At 51.6% G+C, this 24,914-nt stretch overlaps 2 protein-coding genes across 2 annotated transcripts in view; both read left to right on the forward strand.

Moving 5' to 3' along the window:
* Nucleotides 1–2,600: 2,600 nt before the first annotated feature.
* Greb1 (growth regulation by estrogen in breast cancer 1) overlaps nucleotides 2,601–24,914 on the forward strand; it is a 62,036-nt gene continuing 39,722 nt past the window's right edge. Inside the window, exons 1-4 of the mRNA XM_023702416.1 lie at nucleotides 2,601–2,686; nucleotides 15,705–15,957; nucleotides 19,759–19,878; nucleotides 21,938–22,204. Of these exons, the coding sequence (XP_023558184.1) occupies nucleotides 15,801–15,957; nucleotides 19,759–19,878; nucleotides 21,938–22,204 (544 nt within the window). The 5' untranslated portion in view covers nucleotides 2,601–2,686; nucleotides 15,705–15,800. The remainder of the gene's footprint in view (nucleotides 2,687–15,704; nucleotides 15,958–19,758; nucleotides 19,879–21,937; nucleotides 22,205–24,914) is intronic.
* On the forward strand, nucleotides 24,224–24,618 carry LOC101586188 (ATP synthase subunit g, mitochondrial-like). Its single transcript, XM_004642330.1, has 2 exons — nucleotides 24,224–24,395; nucleotides 24,476–24,618. The coding sequence occupies exons 1-2, from the start codon at nucleotides 24,224–24,226 to the stop codon at nucleotides 24,616–24,618; spliced, it is 315 nt and encodes a 104-aa protein (XP_004642387.1).

Raw genomic sequence — 24,914 nt, forward strand, 5'->3', positions numbered from 1 at the left:
AAAATAATTAAAAAAAAAAGAATTTTATGGAAGGCTGTTCAGATATCTCAGCAGACTAAAGCGCCTGCTTAGGCAGAGCACAGTGGCTGGGGTTCGACCCCTGACATGCCATACTGGCCCCACCCTCGGGGTGCGCTGAGACAGTGACCAAGACTGGACCTGGTGGCACATGCCTGTAATCGCAGCTCTTGGGAGGCTGGAAACAGGAGAATCACTAGGAGTCCGATCTATGTAGTGAGACCCTATACACTCTGTAAACCCTGTCCTAAATACATTTAAAAAAGGAAGAATTTTATGAACTGGGTTCATTGTTATGTGCCTGGTCTACTAGCTACCCAGAAGGCTGAGGGAGTACAATTGCAAATTCAAGGCCAACCTGGGCAATTTAAGTTTTTTGAGACAGGGCCTTGCTGTGTAGTTCAGGATGGCCTTGAATTCACTGTGTAGCCCAGGCCAGCCTCAGACTCAGAGTGATGCTCCTGCCTCAGCCTTCTGAGTGCTGAGATTATAGGCACGTGCCTACCGCACCTGGCCAGTTTGGGCAATTTAGCAACACCCTGTCAGGTGAAGTCCCCACCTCCCCAGAAGGACACTCGAGTGTGTGGCACCCTCTTACTCCTGCTTTTAGACATTTGCTGCATAGAACACAAGTGCGCATCCATTGCTCTGAGTGTTTAAATCTTCCCTGCCATAGAGCCAGGTGTGATGGCGCACGCCTTCATCGCAGCACTCGGGAGGCTGAGGCAGGAGGATCACAAAAGTTTGAGGCTGCTGTGGGTGTGCAGCATGGTGCCAGCTACAAATGGATTCTGTGCTGTAAAACTGGGGTACCCTTGGAGTAGGTGGGAATGCAACAGTGTAGCCAGGCCAGAAGTCGGGGTGGGGGTGGGCAGCACTCCGAGACTGCAGATGCCTAGATCGAAGGTCTGGGGCTCCAGCTTCACTTAGGCGAGGGGCCAGTCAAAGGGCCTGGTGTGCACAGGTGCGGAGAGGGCGTTGAGATTTCCGAGTCCCACGCAGCGTGCTGGGGACATCGAGGCAGGCAGAGCTGATGGCGTTAGCACCCTGCTTCTGGGGAAGTGCTGCGCTCCATCCTGGGACTGACTTTTTTTTTTTTTTTTTGGCAGAACCAGGGATTGAACTCAGGCCCTTGCACTTGCCAGGCAAGTGCTCATTCTGCTGAACTATCTCCTCGGCCCCAAGGACTGACTCTTTAAAAAGATGCCAGGCGGCTGCACCGTTAGGGGACAGTGACCTCAGTGTCCATTCACAGATGGAGCTCACTTAACCCTACACGGGGTGTGTGGGAGGAATGTGGGTGGCTGTGCCGTCCCTGTGAACCTGGTAAGAGCTGTGTCGTGAGACACCTCGTGTGTCCTTCCCTCGCCTCTTGGTGGAGAGGAGGTACTGGGAATCAAGATTCTGGCCATGTTGTGCCCAGAGGGTATACCTGGGAGGCTGAGGCAGGACGATGGCCAGTTGGAGTCTAGCCTGAGCAATGTAGGAACTCAGGGAGACCCTGTCTCAAAGTAGAAAGGGCTGGGGATGCAGCTCAGTGTGAAGGCCGAGGTTCAACCCCAGAGCCACGAAAGCAAAGAAAGGGAGAAAGCAGCAGTGGTCTTGTGTGCTGCATCTTATTAGCTCAAAGGCCTTGCCTGGCATGTGTGTTGCTCTGAAATGGGTGTGATTTTACTCAAGACAGGAGCTTCCTGGCAGGCTACAGTCACTTCGCCAGTTGGCCCCTTGCTGTGCAGCATCTCCTCCACTTTGGGGATCTGCGTGGCCTTGAACTCCAGAGACTCTCCTGCCTCAGCCTCCTGAGTGCTGGGATGACAGGGGTGTGCCCAGCAAGCTGCTGTGTTCTTTATCCTAATGCCATGACGCTGTTACGCCACCCCTCCCCCCACAAGATCACAACACACTGACAAGCACTGCTGGTCAGGGTTGCATGGCCAGCCCTGTTTCTGGTGCAGCTGGGGTTTGTTGTCCGCTGAGATGGAGTAGGGTGGGTGGAGAATAACCCCTGCCTGGCCTTTCCTGAGTCAGTCACCACTGTGCTGGGCTCAGCCCTGGCCCCACTTTCCTTCCTCTCTGCTCCCCTGTGCGGATTCTTTTTTTTTTTTTTTTTTTTTTGCAGAACCGGGGATTGAACTCAGGTCCCTGAACTTGCCAGGCAAGCGCTTATTCTGCTGAGCTGTTTCCCCAGCCCCCTGTGTGGATTCTTGGCAGTGAACATTTTTATTTCCTCCAGGACAGCCTCCTACTCCTTTCATCTGGGGTGGCCTGGTCCTCCACTGTCCACCCCCTTTCGTGTGCTGTGTTCCCAGATTGTCACTTGCAGCCCCTGCGTGGCTCGTAGCTGAGCCCTGACAGCTGGGGCTGTGGCTGCTGCGTGCGGGAGCAGGCATGACCTGCCAGGGCAGTGCAGTTTAAACCCAAATTTAGAAGGAGAGAAAACAGACCCAAATGTTCCTTTATGGCAGCGGCAGCCGTGGATGTCTGGCTTCGACCGCACTGGAGGTGACCTTTCCTTCTAGGCTCGCAGGGCTTCAGGTCAGTGTTTGCTGGGATGGGCTGTCTGCTGTCACCTGGCTGGTGCACGTGGCCCCTGCAGGGTGTCGCCTTGGACACAGCGATCTCCACCCAAAAGCTGAAACTGAGTTAATTTCCTTCACCATGACTTGCCGTAAGTCATCACTTCCCTCCGCTTGCCCTACGATTCTAGGGCCAACGCCACTTTTAAAAAGATACCTTTTTTCACCTTTTGAATATAATTAACCGGGCATATTATCACACTCCTGTCATCTCAGCACTTGGAGGCTGAGGCATGAGGAGCGCTGTAAGTTCAAGGCCAGCCTTGATTTCATAGTCAGACCTTGTCTCAAAACAAAATGAAATCAGGGGCTGGTGAGATGGCTCAGTGGTCTAAAGCACCTATTTAGAACATGCTTAGCAAAGCACAGGGACTGCGGTTCAATCCCCCAGCACCACATGCCAGCCAGCCCCGCCCCCTGGTGGACTGAGCTGCACCCCCCCACAAATAAATAAATAAAACATTAAAAAAAAATGAAATCAAACCAAAGCAAACCAAACCAAAAACAAGAAACAAACTTTAACTCTTTTTTTAAAAAAGTTTTTAACAAACTTTAACCCTATCTAAGACACACAAAAGAAAAGAGAATAATGAACTCCCACATACGCATTTTATGGTTAAAAAATTAACACACTAACAGTTGTTTGATTTATACTCAAATATTTTTCTTTTCTCTGCCTGACTTTTTTTTTTTTTTGCAGAACCAGGGATTGAACTCAGGCCCTGGAGCTTGCCAGGCAAGCGCTTATTCCACTGAGCCATCTCCCTGGCCCCTCTGCCTGACTTATTTAAAGCAAATCTCAAGTATATCTTTTCATCCTCAGACACTTTTGTATGTGTCTCTAAAAGTGTTCTTTCTTTCTTTTCTTTTCTTTTTTTTTTTTTTTTTGCGGAACCGGGGATTGAACTCAGGCCCTTGCACTTGCCAGGCAAGCGCTTATTCTACTGAGCCATCTCCCCAGCCCCTAAAAACGTTCTTTCTTGAAAAAATGTAACAATAATATTATTGTCACATGTGGCTGGCCTGGTAGCACATTCTGTCATTTCAGCAATCAGGAAGCTGAGGCAGGAGGATCCGTGCAAGTTTGAGTCCAGCCTGAGCTACATAGTGAGACCCTGTTTCAAAACAAAATATGTTATCAAATGTAAATTATAAAGTAACAGTAGCTGTGCTCATGAAACAGAACAGATTACCAGAATTCAGCTAGTGCTGAGGAGACAGGTTTTGGATCCCCTAGGGCCCATGCTCCTGAAGACCTCAGGGACAGTGAGAAGAGACATAAGAATTGGATGAACAAGTGCAGACATATTATTTAAGCCCAGAACTCTTCAGGAAGAAATTTTTATGCTGTTTTTGTTGGGTGTGGGGTTTTTTTTTTGTATTGGCATTGAGTCCAGGATCTTCATACTGAGCTACATTTTTATTTTGAGACAGGGTCTTGCCAAAGTTGCTAAGTTTCCAAGGCTGGGCTCAGACTTGTGATCCTCCTGTCTCGGCTTCCTGGAGTGCTGGGATCACAGGTGTGCACCACCACCCTAGACTTAAACTGGCTTTAAAAAGTCTTACATGACACTGACGTGACCTCTTGGCGTGATCAGCACACATAGGGCTGTTTCCCCGGCACAGCCCTCCTAGTCAACGTACCCCACTTGACCGCTGGCACTGGGTACCTGTGCAGCAGCTCTGTCTGCCTCCCCTCCTTCCAGGCAGAGCCGAAATTCTTCTTTTCCTATGATATTTTGAGATAGAGTCTTTCTGTGCAGCCCAGGTTGGCCTTGAACTTACAGCGTTCGTCCTGTCTCAGCCTCCCTCCCAAGGGCTGGGCTCACGCGCTTGTACCAGGTCTGGCTTCCTATGCTTTGTAGGTATCCGTAGTGCATGCCTCCTGGTCTCATGCCGTCCCCTTGCAGAATGACAGGCTGTCCAGATACCTGGTAGTGATACAAGAACATTTGTGTCTCCTGTGAGAGGTTCGGCCCTGGCTGCAGACTGGCACTACCCCTTGTCTGGACCAGCCTGGGTGTGGAAGAGCCGGGTCTCTGCCACTCAGGCAGTGTCCCAGGCTGGGGGCTGACCCACTCGCCCACATATCCCTATCCTCTCTCCACCTGCCTCCTCTTATGCCTCGTGTGCCACCATGCCCGGCTTCTAGTTATGTTTGTGTGCAATTGATCACTATTCATCTGGTGGTCAATATAAAATAAGGACCAGGCATGGTGGTGCACTTGGGAGGCAGGAGGATCTCCACAAGATCAAGGCCAACCAGGGCTCCATAGTGAGTTTGAGGTCAGCCTGGACTACATAGTGAGACCCTGTCTCAGAAACCCCCCTCCCAAAACCATCACAACAAAATCAAAACAAAGAGACCCCCTCCCAAAAGAAGTGTGCGTAGCCGAGGAGCCTCCTGTCAGGGAGGAAGAGAGTGACATGCCAATTCTTCAGGGTAAAGGGCCGGCCCATCCGGTGTGCGTTCTCCAGGTGGCTTCTGGGTGGGACCTTACAGAGACCACGAGGTGGATCTCACCGGGCAGCAAATGCATCCGCACAAACCCCAGCTGGAATATTCCCAGGGACCCAGGTGGCTCCAGAGGGCACCAAGGGCCTCAAGGGTGCGCTGAGGGTGGCCTGTTCCTCACGGAATCCAAGCCAGCACCTCCGTATCCTGCTGGCACCAACCTCTGACTGCTCAGGGCAGCTGATGGCCCTTCCTGCCTCAGTTTCCCTCTCCGTTAGCCTTGTGGAAGGCTTACTCCCCTGTGCACTGCAGTTGCTGGTTGAGGGACAAATGTGAAATCTTGTCCTGCTCTGGCTGGCCTCGAACTTCTGGCAGTGCGCCTGCCTCAGCCTCCTGAGTGCTGGAATGACAGTGAGTGCTTTCAACAAGGACTCGCCCTCGGCACCTGGAGCAGAGCGACTGAGGCAGCACGCTGGGCCCTACCGCTGTGTCAGAAGAGCAGGTCACAGACACCAGTGATCCAGCTTCGTAAGCACCAGGCATTTTTCTCACTTTTTATCTCCAAGATCGGAAGGTAATGATCGGCAGAAATCTTTTCCAAATCTATCCAAAAAAGACAAGGATTTATTTAAGTGTGGTGCCACGTGCCTGTGACTCCAGCACTCTGGGTGGCTGAGGCAGGAGGAATGCAAATTCCAGCCCAGCCTAGGTGACTTAATGACTTGGCAAGGCTCTGTCTCTCTCTCTCTCTCTCTCTCTCTCTCTCTCTCTCTTTCTCTCTCTCTCTTTTAAATGTGTTTAGTACAGGATCTATAGGGTCTCACTACACAGATCAGACTACTAGTGATCCTCCTGTTTTCAGCCTCCCAAGCACTGGGATTACAGGCACATGCCACCATACCCAGTCTCAATCACCATCTCATCTCAGCGCATCCTGGGGGCGAGGGACCAACTTGGCACACTGGGGATGGAACCCTGGTCCCTGCACTCTGCCTAAGCAGGTACTTTAGTCCGCTGAGCTGTCTGACTAGCCCTAAGGCTCTGTCTTAAAGTAAAAATATAAAGAGGACTGGGGACGTAGCTCAGTGCAAAGGTCCTGGTTCTATCCCCCTGTACTGAAAAAAATCAATCTTTTCTCTTACTGCTTGAGAATTAACCTGCCTCCAGCCAGGTGTGGTAGTGCGTGCCTGTAACCCCAGCACTTGGAGGCTGAGACAGGAGGATTGCTGTGAGTTCAGAGCTGCTGCTTCCTGCACAGCTCTTGACGTTCCCAGGGTGAGGATGGAGAGAAAAGGACACGAGCTGGGATACAGAAAGCTGAGGTCAGATGGAACCCTCTCTCCTGATGGGAAGGAAGGAGGAGGAAGAGGAGGAGAAGAAGCTCCAGGGCTGCAGCACCTGGGAGGTTGACACTCACGTCCACCTCCACCCGACAGCCCGTCCACATGGCTTGTCTCAGGCAGTCTGTGTTGTGGAGACAGGAGCAGCTTACCCGTGTGGCCTCCTCAGGTGCTGTGTTCTTAGGGTGGCCTTGCTTGGGCTCCAGCTTCAGCCGCTCCACATGCAAGACCAGCCTTGATTACAGAGGGAGACCCTATCTCAGAAAATAAGAAACAAAATTTAACCTGCCTGTTGGACCTTGAAATTGGTGAACATTCATGGAGCTCGACTCTGGGGAGTGAGGAACGACCCCTCTGGGGCTCATGGGCTTGTAGCGGGGACCTGCAGCCGAAGGCAGAGTTTATGTCCTTCCTGGGCGCCCAAATGCAGTGAAGCCACTCGCTATCTTTTTGGAAGAGAAACCACCAGTGATAACCTGGGAAAATAAAGGGTGGCGGCAGGGTCTTTGTGACCTAGAACTGGGCAAAATACTTCTAATCAGCATGGCCAAATGGCCTCAGACCTGGATGCCTGGGTCCTGGGGTGGGGGGTGGGGTGAATCCACCCCCCCTCCCCCCGTGGGCATTTACGCCACCAGGCAGAGATGGGAGGCTAAGCTCAGTTACAGCCCGACTGTGGCTTTTCCCTTTTCTGCTTGCTTTCTCTCTCTCTCTCTCTCTCCCTCCCTCCCTCCCTCCCTTCCTTCCTTCTTGTTTTTTTTTTCTTTCTTTCTTTTCGGTATTTTGAGGCAGTATCTTGCTATGCTACCCAGGCTGGCCTTGAGTTCCTGGCAAACCCCCTGCCTCAGCTTCTTCCATGCTGGAATTACAAGTCAGCATTACCATGCCCAGTTTTATTTTCAGTATGAATAATTCTGTCTCTCTCTCTCTCTCTCTCTCTTATTTATTTATTTATTTTTTTTGCGGAACTGGGGATTGAACTCAGGCCCTTATGCTTGCCAGGTAAGCACTTATTCTACTGAGTTATTTCCTCAGCCCCTGTTAGTATAAATAATTCTCAAATTATCCTTTATAGAGCACCTATGTATACCAACATCGTAAGAAGTGCTTCACCACTCTGACAACCCCATGATCAAATTTCCTTATTTTGGGGCTGGTGAGATGGCTCAGTGGTCTAAAGCACCTACTTAGAACAAGCTTCGCAAAAAAGCACAGGGACCATGGTTCAATCCCCCAGCACCACATGCCAGCCAGCCCCACCCCCTGGTGGACTGAACTGGCCACACACACAAATAAATAAATAAATAAATAAATAAATAAAAATACTTAAAAAACAAAAACAACAACAACAACAAAAAAAAACAAATTTCCTTATTTTGCTGAGGAAACCTGGCTCTGAAAAGTTAAGATTATTAGATACCTTTTGCATCCCGGGCAAATGTTTGCATCCTGTAAATGTTTGTTGAGTGAGTGGAAGAAGAAAAAAATAACTTCAAGCTGATGGATGAGAGGGGTTAAGGGAGAGGCTGGTACATCTGAGCCAAAAACGTTGGTCCTAAATGCTAGGAAGTCTGTGCTTCATCATTGTATTTTTGTGGGTTGTTTTTTTTTTTAAACAGAGTCTCACTATGTTAAGTACAGGCCAGCCTGGAACTCAAATATGTAGTACAAGCTGGCCTGGAACTTGTGGCCATCCTCTTGCCTCAGACTTCCATGTGCTCCTAGACAGGGACCTGCAGGATTACAAGGGTGTGCCCCATGCCCAGCTACATGCATGGTAATGGTTCAGAAATGCGTGAGTCCTGCAGTTTGTGTGGAGCTCCACCCTGTGGTGTGCAGGGAGATGGGAGGAGGCCCTGTGCATGCGGGGCTCTGGCCACAGTGAATGCTCGTGTGTTACTGTGGTGAGGAGAGAGGACAGTGCTGCTGGACGCTGTGGCAACTCCTCATCCCTGGAGCAAGGCAGGTGTGCGAGCGTGCACACACGTGTGGCTTGCGTTCTCCTGAGTAGCTTAATTCTGTTGGGCTGCAGTGGATGCTGAACTGGTTTGCTTACCATCCATCTGTTGGTAGAAATCTGCAGGTTGGGCACTCGGGGCTGAGGCAGTCTCTGAGTTTGGGGTCATCCTGGCTTCATAGCCAGTCATGTCTTAAACAGACGTGCAAATCCGCAGTTTTGTACATAGCAGGGCTGACATGCAGGAGCACATTGTCACAGAGCAGCTCACATCGTTTCTGACCAAGTGCCCAGGGGACTTTGCCTGCCTGGCTTCCTCTGCAGCCCTTTGGCCCCACCACGGGTCCCCTGCAGCGGCCCAGGTGAGGTTCCAGCCACCACAGGCCCCTAATGTCCCTGAGAATCCCAGCAGTAACAGCTCAGGGGATCATTATGGCTCCCCCCAGTGAGTGAAGAGAGCTTTGTTCTTAAAAAGTCTTTCTTTGTTATAATAATGTTCTATGAGTCCCTGCTGGCAGTGCACAGTGGTTGCTGTCCTCACAGGACAGGTGTGTGGACACCATGTCCCCACTCTTCTTATCCTGCCCAGGGGTCCCTGTTTACGAAGGTACTCTTCCTACTTCCTATCTTCTTTTTTTTTATTTTTAAAGATTATTTATTTGTGTGTGTGTGTGTGTGTGTGTGTGTGGCCAGCTCAGCCCACCAGGGGGCGGGGCTGGCTGGCATGTGGTGCTGGGGGATTGAACTGCGGTCCCTGTGCTTTGCTAAGCTTGTTCTAAGTAGGTGCTTTAGACCACTGAGCTATCTCACCAGCCCCTACTTCCTATCTTCTGTCTCTCACTTTGTTCTTTATTTATCTTTTGGGTTTCTCATATAGAAGAAACCATGCAGTAATTAAGCATATGTGTTTGATTTACTTTACTTAACATCATGGTCTCAAGGTGCATCTACTGCCTACAAATGGCTTGTTGGTCTTTTTTATGGCAGAGTAGTACTCCATGGTGTATGAACACATGTCCTGTATCCATTCATCCATCGATGGACAGGGAGCTTCCAAGATCTAGCTGTGATGAAGTGTGCTTTATAGAGCAGGACGTGGTGGCCTAAGGCTGTCATCCCCGCAGTCTGGGAGGCTAAGGCAGGAGAGTTACACATTTTGAACCCAGCCTGGACAACTTAGCTAGCAATTTAGTCTCAAAAAAGAAATAAAATTTTAAAGGGGCCAGAGATGCAGCTTGGTGCAGAGCTCCTGGGTTCAGTTCCAGGACAAGAAAACAGAACAACACAACCTCCGTGCCCCCACATGGCCTTGGCTTCCTCTCTCTGCTTTGCGTTCCCTGGCTGGGTCCTGCTGGGTGCCCTTGCCTGTTGGTGCCTGCTCTGTGCCTGGTGACCCAGTGCTGCCATGGAGCAGCTGGACTGGTCAGTGCCTGAGAGCTCTGTTCCTCAAGTGGAGCTGGTGACTGACAGGGTTTGTTCTGCTGGGGGCGCAGGAGCCACAGCCAGCAGCCTTGCTCTGCAGCCTGAACTCAAAGTGAAGCCTCTGCCTCAGCCTCCCCACTGCTGGGATGACAGGCGTGCCGGCTGCCCACGTCACAGGGCCATGTCCTTGCCACGGATCTTGTCTGTGGCTTTGTACCCCAAGTCACACTGCCTTCCTGTGGCTGCAGAGGGCTCTCTGGGCGGAGTGGTTAGACAGACAGATCGGCCTGTACCTGAATGGGGAGCACTGTGACCCAGCTGTGCTCCAGTTCTGAGAAACACAGGGTGGCCCTTGCCTTCTGACAGCGGGACTCATTGGCACAGTGCCTCTGGGTGCTGTGTGTGTGGGGGGATGCCTCTCCTTCCGGGCTCTCCCGCCCCTATCTGGTGTCGGGTGCACTCCACCTGCCAGCGCAGCGGGGAGGAGGAGGCTCTGGGCACTTCCTGTCCTTGGGCTCTGCCGGCTCCTGCCTGCTTGCTTTCGGGGCTGCCTGGCCTGACTGGTCCTCCGGAAGGTACTGTGTGAGGGACTTGGGGTGTCAGCGCCACTTGGGAGCTTAGAGGCTCTTGCTAGGATAGGCACGGTGGGCGTGGGACTTGGGGCTTTGATGAGGTGGGGGCATGTGAGGTGCCCTTCCCTTAGAGCCACCTGAGGCTGCAGCACGTTCGTTGGCATGAGGTGCCCTCCAGGCACATGGCATTGTTTATTAGTGAGTCGGCTCAGAAGCCCTGAGGTGCCTCCTGGTGGGCCCCGCAGGAAAGCCGGGCGGGGGTCTTCCTGGCTTTTGCTCTGCAAATTCCCCGCTGTCATTCATTTCTCACTTCAACATCTGAGGAGGCAGGGAGCTGCTGGCTTCTCTGCTCTGTTCGTGAGTCCTGGAGGCATCTCTGTGGCTGCACTGGCTGTCCCTGCTGGCCCAGCCGCTCCTCTCCCCGCCCCCAGCACCTGCCCGGGGCAGCATCTGCATCAGAATGCGTTTCCCTGCACCTCACAGGCCTGGAGGAAGCATCCTGCAGGTTTAATGCCTTTATGGCCACGTTGTATATCTGGGGCCGCTGGGGCTCCACAGGCCCCTGGCGTCCCTGCCTGATGGGGGGAAGGTTGTGCACCCTTTCAAATTTTCCAACTTTGTATTGAGCTGGAAGAAACCTGGCCATGATGCCTCCCCCGATGGCCGGCTGGAAGAGGGTTTGGGTGGAGTTTAGGGTGCTTTGGAGAAAACTTTCGCAGGAGAGGGCCTGCCCTGCAGACCTGGAAGGTGGCCAGGGATTCAGGATCCAGCACTGTCCCCTCGCAGGGCAGTTGAGGTCCGAATGGATTTAGGGTATGCAGAAAGGAGAAGAGGCTGTGGAGGCAGACACTGCACCTTCTCTGCCTGGTTAACCCTAGGCCCTGGGGGTCCAAACAGGCACCTCAGCCTCCCACTGTTCACAGCCCAAGGCTACCTGGGCTTGTTGCTGTCCCCTGCTGTCACCCTAGCCCTCAGAAGGCTAAGGCAAGAAGATCACCGAGTTTGAGGCCAGCCTGGACTGCATAGTGAGATCCTGTCTCAAACCCCCCCAAATATAAACATTTTATTAGCATATGTTTGTGCTACATAACGAGCACTTTTAGTGTAGGCAGCTAGCGCATGCACACCAGATCTCTGAAGTCTTTTCTCTTCCCATCCCTCTGCCCTTCCTTCTTCTCTAGGTCTCCTTCCCTTTTGCTAAAGATCTTTCTCCTTCTTCCCTTGGATCTGTCTTTTATTCCACTCTTCAGTTGTACTTTGGGCGTCTCTTCTAAGAGAAACCGTGCAATATTGAAACTCGTGAGGCTGATGCAGTTCCCTTACAGCTGTGGTCTCAAGCTGCGTCCGTCTTTCTACAAATGACTCCAGCTGATCCTTCTTTATGATGGCACGGTGCTCCCCTGTGGAAGTGTCACATGTTCCTTACTCATTTGTCTGCTGATGTGCACACAAACTGCCTCCAGGATGCAGCTGCAGGACTGGGAGCTGTGGGAGCGCAGGGGTGGCTGTGACATGTCGCTTTTCACTCCTGGACACAGAATTTCCCCTCAGCATGCTCCCCTGGAAGCTGCTTTGTGTGTGCGGTGCCTGCAGCCCCGGGGAGCTCTCACCCTTGTGTGTTCCCCGCCCTTCATTCCGATCACACCTGCTTCTCAGCCTTCCGCCACCCTGCGTCCCTCTGCACTCCCATCAGCAGCCGGGGTCAAGTGCCAGCCAAAATGTTCCCTCCTGGGTACCCTGGAAGCAACAGGCCTGCACCTGTTCCAGTTGCCTCAGAGGCGGAGCTGTGTCTCGAGCAGGCAGGCCTGGCTGGTCAGAAGCTGCCAGTGGGGTGGGACAGACCCAGATCTGCACCGAGACCCTGCAGCTGCACTGTTGCTAGGAGCAGCCCAGGGGTGGGCGCAGGGTCTCTTTCTCCAACCCTGGCAGCTGCCCTGGCCTCTGAGGGGCTAGCTAGGGTCACGTGTGAGTTTCCCATGCCCCTCCAGGAGCTGTTTCCATTTGGGTTTTGCAGTTCTGGTGTCCGACCGTGAGCGGCGTTCTCCTCCGTCTGTGTCTCTGGCTCCACGCAGGTCAAGTCCAGGGTTCCGAGGAGTCAAGGGCAGACGTGTTCCTGCGCCCTGGCCTGCCGTGACCCCCAGCCTGAGCCTCCTCGCCAGGCAGGTGCGGTGGGCCGGGCTGTGCGTGTCAGAGCGCTGCCCGGCTAGGGCAAGGCTCCCATGCCCCATCCTGTTTCTGGATCATCAGACGGAGGTGACAGCTTGCCTCCAGGTCAGGGCAGCCTCTGCGCCTGTTCCCCAGGGTGCGAATCTGTTGTTGTGATGCCAGGCATGTCCTTAGCACACAGCGCTCGGCCTCTTTCCTTCCTCTGCGTGCTTCACTCAGTAAAGCTTGGTGGAGCCGCACACCTGGATTCCGCGCTCTGGGAGGCTGAACCGGAAGGTGGCCGCTTAGTGCCTTCCCAAGAGTCTGACTCAAAATTAAAAAGCAAAAGTGCGAGGGATGCAGTTTGGTGGAAAAACACTGTATTAAATCCCTATTCCTACAAACAAACATAAACAGCAACAAAAGGAAGACAAAACAAATTACTCTGGTTTGTTTAGGGTTGCAGGAAAAGATTTCTATCTTTTCTGAATTTGGAAACTCCCCCCCACCCCTTTTTTTGACCTGGGCACAGCCTGCAGCCTTCACTGTCACTCCCTCATCCATTTTTTTCTGTGACAGAGTCTTGCTGTGTACCCCAGACTGGCTTCAAACTCAAAGCGATCCTCCTGTCTCAGCCTCCCCTCATTGCTGGGAGAACAGGTGTGCTCCACCACACCTGGCTCTGCTTCCATTTCTTTTACTTCTCTGAGGATTTGTGCTCTTTGGAACTGATCATCAGTAACCCAAATAGGGGTTCACAACCCCAAGTAGGCAGCAGGTCAAGAAAGCAGGCAGAACCTGGTTTAGTGGGGAATATTTGTAATTGTGGCACTCTGGGAGGCTGAGTCAGGAGGGTCCCAAATTTGAGGGCCCACTCTGGGCAACATCACATCTTATCAAGACATTGTCTGAAAACATAAAATGGCAAAAGGGTGGAGGATGCAGCTCTACCCAAGGGCCTGGGTCCTGTCTCCCTACCCCCCACTTCATTCAAAGAAAACAAAATACACACAGGACCTCTCAGATAGAGCTTTGGGTGTGGGTCCCGGTCTCTCTGCTCTGCAGCACTTGCTCTTTGTTAGGCTGATTCCTGCCCAGTCCTCTGGCAACTCATCCCTGGTGGGAAGCAGAGCTGGTGAGGAGCCCTGTGGGCAAGAATCATGGCCCAGGGTGGCGGGAAGTGCTCAAGGGTTTCCACTGAGGTTTTGCTGGGGAGGGGAGCAGAGAATCTGTGGGGTGCCAGTGCCTTCCCCTGCCTGAGCGAAGGCCCCGCTGCTGTGGGCACCGCGGGGCACCTGAGAGTGGCTGATCGCGCTGCGGAGGCAAGGCCTGGCCCCTCTGGTCCTGAGTCACAGGGATGGCGACGTTCACGGGTGTGCAGCCTGGCCCTGCCCTGTGTGTGCCTGCCGTACTGGACGAGGCAGGGAGAGTGCCAGCGCAGTGTCTTGTGCTATTTCGTGTCAAACCTACCTTAAAAGAAGGCCAGTGACATAGCTGAGTGGATTAAGCACCTGCCTAGGCAAGCGCAAGCACTGGGGTTCAATCCCTGTCACCACCTACCGTGCCCTTCTCCCCTCCTGGCATGTGCAGCGGCCACTGAGACCCAGTGTGGTGGCGCACACCTATAATCCCAGCTCTGAGGAGGCTGAAAACGGAAATCACCACGAGTCTGAGCTGCATAGTGAGACCCTGTACCAAACATATTAAAAAAAATAAATAAATAAATCTAAGTGCCTGCTTAGGCAGATAAGGGACTGGCGTTGAAATCCCCGGTGTGCACGCAGGCCCCGCCCCTGGGTCATGCTGGGATGTTGATTGAGATTGGGCGTGGTGGCGTAATCCCAGCATTTGGGAGGCTGAAAACAGGAAGGATCACTGCGAGTCTGATCTGTGTAGTGAGACCCTGTAGGCCCTGGACTAAAAAAAAAAACCCTACCTTAAAAGTCAAATGCACAGTGCACAAGAAATACACCAAGCCTTTCTTGCCTTGAAGAGTTTGTACATTTCTGCTTTTGTATCTCATATTTTTTTATAAAACTATATGAAAGAAGAATTAACACTTTTTTTTATTTTAAAATTTTTATTTATTTATGTGTGTGTGTGTGTGTGTGTCCAGCTCAGCCCGCCAGGGGGCGGGCTGGCTGGCATGTGGTGCTGGGGGATTGAACCACAGTTCCTGTGCTTTGCTAAGCTTGTTCTAAGTAGGTGCTTTAGACCACTGAGCCATCTCCCCAGCCCCAAATTAACACTTTTTAAAAACTGGTCTAGCTGGGTGTGATGGACCATGCCTGTAATCCCACCACTCTAGGAAGCTGAGGCAGAAGGATTGCAAGTTTGAATCAAGCCTGCCCAATTTAGCAAGATTTTATCTCATGATAAAAAAATTTTAAGGGGCTGGGGAGATGGCTCAGTGGAATAAGCGCTTCCCTGGCAAGCGCAAGGGCGTGAGTGCAATCCCTGGTTCCTCCAAAAAAAGAAAAAAAAAAAAAAATTAAGAGTTGGGGAGATAGCTCAGTGCAAGGCCCTAGATGTTCAAGGTCCAGCGCTACAAACCAACCAACCAACCATAAAACAATCAGCAAATCTGTAGTGAGAGGTAGAGTAGCCACAGTGGGCAGGAAAGCTGGGGGGTTGGTTAGTGACAGGTATGGGAGTTCTCTTAGGGGTGGTGAAAGTGTTCTAAAATGGACTGTATCAGAGTTGGGTGATGATGCCCAGCTGTGATCCCAGCACTCAGGAGGCTGAGGCAGGAGGATTGGGACAAGTTTGAGGCCAGCTTGCCTGTGAGCCCCTGTCTGGAAAAAAAAAAAAAAACCAGAACAATAACAAAAAAATTTGATTGCCTGACAGTTCCACAACACCATCCCCCAAACCATCAAGTTGTATACTTTGTTATATGAATTGTATTTCAGTGAGGCTACAATAGGAAAACAAAAACAAGAGTAGTGTTTCCTCTGGGGTGGATTCCGTGATTTTCCTGCCCTCTTTTGTAAGCTGGGCTTTGTAGGGCGACTGTGTGGAGGGAAGACCTGCTAGACTGAGCAGTCTACGGGGAGAGCTAATGGGCAGCAGGTGTGGAAGAGCGAAGCCTTTGCAGGGCCAGGCTCCGCTCGCCCGCCTGCCTCCGTGGGGGGCCAGAGCAATTTCGAGCAGCTCCACCCGGGGCGGGCTGGGTGAGGCTGCGCTGGCCAGGGTTGTTACTTATACAGCTTCCTGCAGCCTCCCTGCAGAGCCCAGCCGCCTCTCCTGCCAGTCCTCCTTCCTGCGCGCTGCGGACCGACATGCTGTTGTGAGCCTGCTCTGCCGGCCGGCAAGATGGGGAACTCCTACGCCGGCCAGCTGAAGAGCACGCGTTTTGAGGAGGTGCTGCACAGCTCCATCGAGGCCTCGCTGCGCTCCAGCAGCCTGGTGCCGCGGCCCATCTTCTCCCAGCTCTACCTGGAAGCCGAGCAGCAGCTCTCCTCGCTGGAAGGTAGGGAATGCCAGGGGCTCGCTTTGCTTTTGCTCTGTGCAGTAGGCACAAACGCCAGATGCCTACCTGTGCCACCCGAGCTGGGAATGTGGAGCCCATCAGGAAAGAACTGTGCACAGCTTGCCTGGGAGTAAGTTTTAGCCAACGAAGTGGGAGAAATAAAAGTTAGAGCAATAGGAGAAAGGGTGAGGACAGGGCTCGGCAGTTCTGAAGTGGCCCCTCTGTCCTCAGAAGAAAGCTCGGCATTTGGGCTGTAAGTGAGAATTTCTGACACACCTTTAGGTCTCTATATCCGTTCTCTGTCCTGTGATCTGGAGGTGTATCTTTGCAAAGGTGCCTGGATAGTTTCTTACACCAGCAGCCACAGGCAGCGCTTTAGACACTTTAAGAGCTCAGAGCAATCTTTCACACATTTATCATGTGCTTAGAATAAATAAATAATCTTCAGGCTCAGGGTGATTCGCTTTAGGATTTGCTTAACTAGTCAGAGAATCGAACCATTGTAATTTTAAATAACTGTGTATTTTTGGGTCAACAGTAAGCCCGCAATATTCTATAGTGTGACAGCTGCAGTTTTAGAATTTCTGTTTGTAAGTATATGTCTTATTTATTTGAGACGGGGTCTAGCTTTGTAGTTTAGGCTCGACTTGAACTCACCATGCAGCCCAGGCTGGCCTTGAACTTGCAGCAATCTTCAGACAGTTCTGCGTCCTAGCAGGGAAGCCCACTGGCTCCCTTTAAAATGTGCTCACCAGCTGGTACGGTGGCGCATGCCTGTCATCCCAGCACCCTGGGAGGCTGAAGCAGGAGGAGGGCAAGTTGGAGCCCACCTGGGTAATTTAACAATTTAGTGAGAGCCTGTCTCAAATATAAAATAAATAAAGAGGGCTGAGTATGTTGCTCGGTATGAACATACTGGGTTCAATCCTCAGTCCTGTGAAAACAAAAACCAACCAAACAAAAAAGTCCTTCTTACATTAACTTTGCGGATGGCATAGCTGAGGACTGGACCAAGGAGCTCAGCCTGAGGCCAGGAACACGTATTACCCTTGGTCCACACTACAAATTAGGAAACCTGAATATTCTCTGGCACTCATGCCAAAAACACCAATGTTTTCTGGCCTGAGAAACACCACCTCGACATGGCGGGGGAGGTCAGAAATCCTTAGCAAAGGCTATAGAGACTGCGTGTCTGGGCAGCTGACTTTTTGGGGACATTGAATTCTACGGTGAGAAGTGGTTGGCTGTTAAGGATACATGAAGAACAGCAGGCGTGAGGCTAATGTAGGGCATTTGAATGGTACCTTAAAGTCTACAAAGCCTTTTCCCTCCCCGCCCTCCCTGCTTCCCTCCCTCCCTCCTTTCCTTCCTCTCTCTTTCTTCCTCCTTTCCTCACTCCCTCCCTTTTCGCCTTTGCTAAATGTCACCCTACACCAGGCACTCAGCTGGAGCCCTGTCTTATGTGGCCTGAAGTCTTCCCAGGCAGGTAATCCCAGTTGAGTCTGCCTGGCTCCAGCTGCTACTGCAGTCCCTTTCTCCTCCTCCTCCCCCTCCTCCTTGCTCTTTCTCCTCCTCCCCCTCTTCCTCCTCCACGTCCTCCTCCTCCCATTATCCCAGAGCTTTTATGGCCAGGGCATGGGAGGATGGACACCCAGGCTCTGTTAGTATTTTAACTCTATGTGTTGGGGTTCGCAAGGTTCCTATTGTTGTGTTCTTGGCGTTCAGACTCCCACCTGCTTCTTGGGCAGGAGAGCCTTCCCACACAGTCTGGCTTTCTCAAGAGGAAGGCTATCCAACCGGACAGTGCACTGCGCTCTGAGTATTTATTAATTAAACCAGATGCAGATACTCCTTAAAGCTGCCAGCTCTGACTTTTCATTTTTTTTTCTCTTGGAAGAAAACTGAACATAACCCCAGAGCTCTGGCTGGTGGTCCCATGTCCCCAGTTCCCGGGTTTTGCTCCCACCCCACTCTCCACTGGAACTTCAGTGACACAACGTCTGGCTGGGCTAAGGCCCCAGTCTGGCTGGGCTGGGGCCAGGGCCGGCTGGGGCCAGGGCCTGGCCAATCCCATCAAAGGTGCTGGAATGTCTGGGGCAGACCTTTGACCTTTAATCCTCCTTCTGTCTGCAAGGGAAGCTCTTTGACTCCAGGCAAAGATTGAAGATTGTCCTTGCTTACCAGGTCTCTCCTGGAGTCTGGAGTCCTCAAACTACACGGCTGCTCAGTTCCAGCAGCCTCAGCTGCAAGGCAGCTGCTTCTCTTCTAGGATTTTTCTTCTCCCTTTTCGACTGTAATAGGAGATGCCCATGATGCGATGCCACTCCTCAGAGGTCCTGGAGGGTTGGCTTTGCAGTCAGAACATTATTTATTATTATTATTATTATTACTGTTATTAAGGCAGGGTCTCACTGTGTGGCCCAGGCTGGCCTTGGACTCACAGCAGTCCTCCTGCCTCAGACTCTGGAGAGGCTGGGATCACATATGTGTGACATCTTGCCAGGCCCATGGGTACCTTTAACTAGTTAGGCATTCGAAGATTATGTGTCTGGAGCTGGGAGTTCTGCACCAGCTTTGAGGTGTTGCTACCTCGCCATTAGCATGGGGCCCCCTTTACTCAAAAGTGCACCTGACAGCTTCTGTTTTCAGTCTGGGCTGCAGCGGCAGCAGGCGTCCGAGCTCTACAACTTGAGTGAGGATTCTGGGTTGGGCTTCTGGCCACCAGCCCTGGATGGGTGAGGTGACAGCACAGCTGAGGAGGTGTAGCCACCTCCCAGTGTCAGGGAGGAAGATTTCTGTCCCAAACATCTAAGAGAAAAGAACCTTAATAGTGCTCATGTCTGTGAAGACCCTGTTCTTCTGGCAGTGTGAGGCAGAGCCACCGGCAGTGTTTGGCTGCCCTGAGCTCTGTGTCTCTGTGCGGCACTGTACTGAGTGCCAGGGTGTAAGGCCGGAAGGGGAGACCTGTCCTCCAGGTCTTGGAGGATGTCCCAGAAGCTCGAGTCACAGCAATGATGGAGTGGAGGTCAGGGAGTGATGGGGGAGTTCCAAGGCCAGTTTCAAGCTTTCCTGGCCACATCTACCTTTTCCATTCCTCCAAAGATACTGTTTCCCTTAAGTGTATTTTTATTTTATTTTATTTGTATTTATTTGTTTTTTCCTTGACTAGTTTTTTAAAGCCAGAGAAAGAGGGCCTGTTCTAGAATGTTCTGGAGCCTTCTGGATCATATTGGAGTTTCCTGGAATGGCTTTTGTTTGTGTATATATGTGTGTCATGCTTAGGTGTTTTGCTTGTTTAGAACAATGTATAGCTACATCATGCTCTTGGAGATAAACAGCAATGTAGAGTTTGACAGCTTTCTGAGCCCTAACACGATGGTTCACACTACTGATATTTTGTATTCTTGAACTAAGCGGTATAGTTTAGTGGGAGAATGCCAGCTTGGATATCAGGCACAGCTGGGGACATCAGAGTTAAACTGCTGTGGGTCACTCTCCAGAGCTCTGCCTCCCAAGTGCTGCGATTACAGGCATGTGCCACCACACCCAGCTCTCATGCAACCCCCCCCCCCATATTAGCGGCTACATCTAGGGCGTCCCACTGAGCTATGTTCCCAGCCCTTTATACAGTGTTTTATTTTGAGACAAGGGGTAGCTGTGTCACTAAGTTGCTCAGGCTAGCCTTGAACCTGCCATCGTCCTGAGCCCGCTGGTTCAGCCCCCGGGTCCTGGGCTGTTTCCAGGGAGAGGACCTAGATGGAAGCTGCCTTGTAAATCCCCTCTCTTCTTTCCTCTGTCCAGGGGGCAGTCAAGTGGACAATGAGGAAGAGGAAGAGGAGGGAGATGGTGGACTGGAGACGAACGGACCCCCAAATCCCTACCCACTGGCGTCTCCTCCTGAAGGGTGCTGTACCACGGATGGTGAGTCACCGTTGATCTCCCTTTTGTAATTTTAAATGTTTTGAAGCTTTGAGCTCTTAGCCCTCCTGCCTCAGCCTCGCAAGTGCTGGGTCCACAGGTGTGTGTACCCTGTTTGGCACTCTTGGACACCAGCCCAGCCCAGCGCCCACAGCAGAGTGTCCCATTGGGCTGTGGCTGGGCCTGCACCTGGAGCCACAGGCTCTGTCTGTGCCTGTCCTGTGTCTCTAGCTCCCAGGGGTGGCCCCATCCAGTGGCAGATGCCACACTCACTCTCAGCTCCTCCATGGTCTATGGCAGTCATTACCAGGTGTGATCAATAATATGGTGACTGTCACTGCCAATTGCCATCTAAGGGAAAGGCATCTTGTAGAAAATGAGACACTGTGTCTTTATCCACCTTAGTCACCGGATCGGCATCATGTGAGTTTGGGCTACTCCCCTAAGTCACAGTGATCATGAAAGGGAGATGTTTTAAATCTATTCAGGACAACAAGGCAGCCATGACAGCACAGCTAAAGACCCTCAGGAAAGAGGACTCCAGAGCTGCTGTGGAAAGCAGCAAGGACGATGGGAAGAGAGTGTGTGAAGAAGGGAGGATTTTGAGGTGGATTCACGACAATGTGTCTTTTACTTTAACATTTTTGTAAAAATGTAGACAATGAATATGTTAAGCAGGTGATGGCCCAAATTGTAGAAGAAGGGTCGGCCTGATCATGCAGGTACCATGTGTCCACATGTCCTGCTGTCTGACAGTGATGGGTCTTGGCCTCTCAGACTGCTATCTGGGGACAGCGAGATCCTGGAGGAAACAGAAGCAAATAGGCACGTTAGGAAAAGGGGCTGTGAGCCGCTCAGGTCTCCAGGGAGGCCAGGTTCCCGCTCCTGGAGGCTGGGGTGGCGATGTCTGCAGTTGTTCCTGCGTCCTCACCTTGCCGAACCCTGGGAGGGCAGAGCCACACAGAGCCTGGCCCTTTCTCTTTCCTACCTTGATAGCTGTGCAAACTTATGTTTTATTTTTTATTTAAACTTATGTTTTAAAGGCAAAATATATTCAAAGGGTTCTAAAGGTACAGAGGGCTGCACATGGCAGTGTGCACCAGGAATCACTACCCTCTGGGAGACTGAGGCAGGAGGAGCCCATGTTCTAGCCCAGCCTGGGCAACTCAGTGACTTAGCGAGACCCTGCCTCAAGATAAAAAATAAAAGGGGCTGGAGGTACTGCTCAGTGAGAAGGCCCTGGGTTCCATCCCCTGTAAAAAAAAAAAAAAAAAAAAAAAAAGACAGAGGGCAAGTCTCTCAATACTCAAGTCCTCTCTGTTCATATAAAATGTAATATTAAAAAACCGTGAAGTCACTCCTCAGTTCTTAGGGATTTATCTTACCTACATTAAAAAAAAGGGCATTTTTGGAAATATATTTTCTGTAGCCCAGGCCTTAAATTCACAGCCCCCTGCCTCAGCCTCCCCAGCACACCACCAGCCCAGCTTGTCTGCGTTTTAATTTGTCATCGTTTGCTTATGTGTTTTTCCTGTTGACCTTCATGTGTATTGCACAGTAACACCGTGGATAATTTCTGTGATTGGTGTCCCACAGAACTGGTTATGATTCTGTAATATTTGCATACTTACTTGTGTCTGTGGTACACATGCTTGCACTCCTGGGGGCAGTGCGGGGACATCAGTATCTTCCCTCTTCCTCCCCTTTCCACACCCCCCTGCATCTCTCAGCCCCTTCCCATTCGCAAAAGATCTGTCTGCATTTCCTATGAGCCCTCTTTTAATTTACTCTTTAAATTATTTATACTATGCGTTTCTCATAAAAGAGAAGCCATGTATTACTAGAGCTGGTGTGTCTCATTTATTTCATGTGACATATTCATTTTCCCACGCATAACTCGAGTTTATCCTTCTTTATGGTGAAGTGTTCTGCACAGATATGATTTTCTCTCTCAGAATTCATTAATTTTGCACCTAGCCTAATAGTAGGCTGCTCCTGTGTCTGCTTCTGTGACCCCGGCTCCGAGCAGCCTGGGCATTGTGTGGCCTTGTCATCGCTGCAGGGTTCTGCCAGGCCGGGAAGGACCTACGTCTGGTGTCCGTCTCCAGCGAGCCCCTGGAGGTCCCCGCTGGCTTCCTGCTGGTGGGGGCCAAGTCCCCCAGCCTGCCTGACCAGCTGCTCGTGTGCGCTGTGGACCAGCGCTTCCTGCCGGATGACAGCGGCCACAACGCCCTGCTCGGTGCGTGCTCCCTCTGGGGACTGAGGCTGGCCCTGGAGCCTCTGAGGTTTGACTCTTTTGTGGGTTGTGGGGAGCAACAACTCTGGCCAGGTCTGTGCCATGTGGGGCACACAGGGCCGGGGCTTTGGGGGTGAGAGAAACATACCAAGTCCGAGCAAGAGAAGAGTTGATGTAGATCAGAGGACTCTGCTGAGGGGAACCGTAGGCGAACTCCCAAAACAGGAGCCCTGTGGCCAGGGTGAGGGGGGGATCCTTTTAAGGGATCAAAAGCCAGGCACAGTGGTGCATGGCTGTGTGCAGCACTCAGGAGGCTGAGGCAGGAGGATTGAGGCAAGTCCAGGGCCAGCTTGGGCTCCTCAGGGACGGGTGGATGGAGTTAGTAAATGTAGAGGTCTCAGAAAGGTGCTTTCTGGGCACCCTGCTCCTTGTTAACCCTCTGGGAACGTCTGCATCTTGTCTGAATTCAAGCCACTCCACACTGTCAAGGTCATTAGAGGCCTCACTGAAGACCTCTTCCCAAGGGACAATCGTCCACAGTCATCCTGTCTCGTGCGCGTAGGGTGGCACAGGGTAGGGGTTCTCAGTGTGCGTGCATGCTTGGGATGCTTGGGGGGCAGGGTTGCTTTCCTTTGGGATCATGCGGAAGAGGGGCTTAACTCTTGCCACCGGTGAGTCATCATGGCAGACTGGAAGGAATGGGGGCTTATTTTAAAATGTGTCCTCTTCTATGAGGACCACCATTCCAGGGTCCAGGTTTTTGTGCATTTGTCGCTTGCCTTCTTTCCTAAGTGGCCACCCGAGTGATGAATGAGTCATCAGACTGCACTTGAACTGGCTGTGATCCTCCCGCCTCAGCCTCCTGAGTGCTGGGGATGATAGGCGTGCACCACCAGGCCTGACCTTTCTGCCCTCGGTCGCTGTACTAGACTGGCCTGTGCTGTGCTCAGCCTCAGGAGCTGCGGGTTTGCCTCTGGCTGTAGCCACCTTTAGCTTTTAATTTTTTAAACAACACAAATGCAGTATGCTCCTTAGGCTATGTTTTCCTAAGTTTGGACAGTACCCAGAGTTGTGTGTTCTTGTTCCACATCTGACCTCAGATCTCAGAAGGTCCCTGGGCCATGGGAAGGTAGATAGGTGACCAAAGCCCACTGTGCAGGGAGCCTCGGAGCCCAACCATTAGGCCCAGCACAGACTTCTGGGTTAAACCCTCGAGCCAGGGGCCAGGGAGATGGCTCAGTGGAATAAGCGCTTCCTGGCAAGCGCAAGGGCCTGAGTTCAATCCCCAGTTTCGCAAAAAAAAAAAAAAAAAAAAAAAAAAAAAAAAAAAAAAAAAAAAAGCCCTCAAGCCTCCTCGTCTCCTATGAGTATCTACCCTGTGCCTGATGTCCCCAAGCCTGGTGGCAGAGAAACTCAGCCTGGTGGCCTCGTTGGGCACAGCTGGTGGCTCTGCTGTGCAGTGCAGGGCTGGAAGGACAAGGAGAAGCGGGGAGCAGGTGCCTCCTTGAGGGTGTGTGATGTGCTTGTGCCTGGGCTTCCTCTGAATTCCTCTCCTTTGGGAGAAGAAGGAATCTCTGGGGCCCTAAATGAGTAAAGCCGGGTGGGCTGGCTCTGCTAACCGCCTCCATCCCCGACCCCTTTCTTGTAGCCTCTCTGTGGGCGAGTGCCCAGGAAGCAGGGGCTTTGTTAATTGCTCTCAAAGAGCCCTCCACGCCTGCAGCAGGGCCGCCTGTAATAACCTCGCTTTTTTCTTTGAAAGCAGCTTTTTGCTCCTGGCCTGTGCACCCGGCTATGTTTAGGTTTCCTGCAATTAAACCCGAAGAAGCTGCCGGGACCAGGTGGTCCCAAGCTCTGCAGGGGCTTTTTAGTGACCCATAAACTGGGCTGTGGAATGTCCTGCCTTTAGGAGTCCTGTGTTAGTGACGGTGAATCCGCTGAGCAGTTTTGTCTGGGAAACCCAGGAAAACACAGTATCAGGGCTGAAAACAGGTATCAGGGCTTTACCAGGAAATCCTCTCAACTGGCTTAGGTGTCAGAGAAGAAAACCAGAGGCTGATCAGAAAACACTGTGAACATTCCAATAAGAAAAACCAGTGGCTTCCACCTAGAACCATGGCCCAGTTCATCCATAACCTCGCAGAGAAGGTCCCAGCGCTAGTGACTACTGCTGTGACTTACTCGAAGCCTCAATTGGCCACATTTTGGTATTATGCCAAGGTTGAGCTGGTTCCTCCAACCCCTGTTGAGATCCCTGCAGCTATTCAGAGCCTGAAAAAAATAGTCCGTAGGGGCGGGGGAGATGGCTCAGTAGAATAAGGGCCTGAGTTCAATTCCCGGTTCCCCCAAAAAAAAAAAAAAAAAAAGTCCGTAGTGCTCAAAGTGGTAGCTTCAAACAGCTCACAATAAAGGAAGCTGTGCTGAATGGTTTGGTGGCCACTGAAGTGTGGATGTGCTTTTATACTGGAGAGATCATAGGCAAGTGTGGCATCACTGGCTATGATGTTTGAATGTCTAATGTCTGATTATATTGGATTTAGTATTTGAGTGTTCCTGGATCACATGTGATCAGAATTATCTGCTCTCTGAATAAAATGAGATGGGTAAAAAAAAAAAAAGAAAGAAAAGAAAAACCAGTGACATAAGACTCATTGCAAAGAATGACAACATGAGTGTGTTGGGAGCTTGGGGGTGGGATTTGTGGCCATGTATATTTTACTGTCACACATTTTAAAAACTATGGACACTGTATTTTTAGGTCGCACCTCCTATCTTGGTAGAAGATTCATTGTTTAGCTAGGAGTGA

The sequence above is a fragment of the Octodon degus genome, unplaced genomic scaffold (assembly GCF_000260255.1).
Source record: "Octodon degus isolate 3935 unplaced genomic scaffold, OctDeg1.0 scaffold00151, whole genome shotgun sequence".
Lineage (NCBI taxonomy): Eukaryota > Metazoa > Chordata > Mammalia > Rodentia > Octodontidae > Octodon > Octodon degus.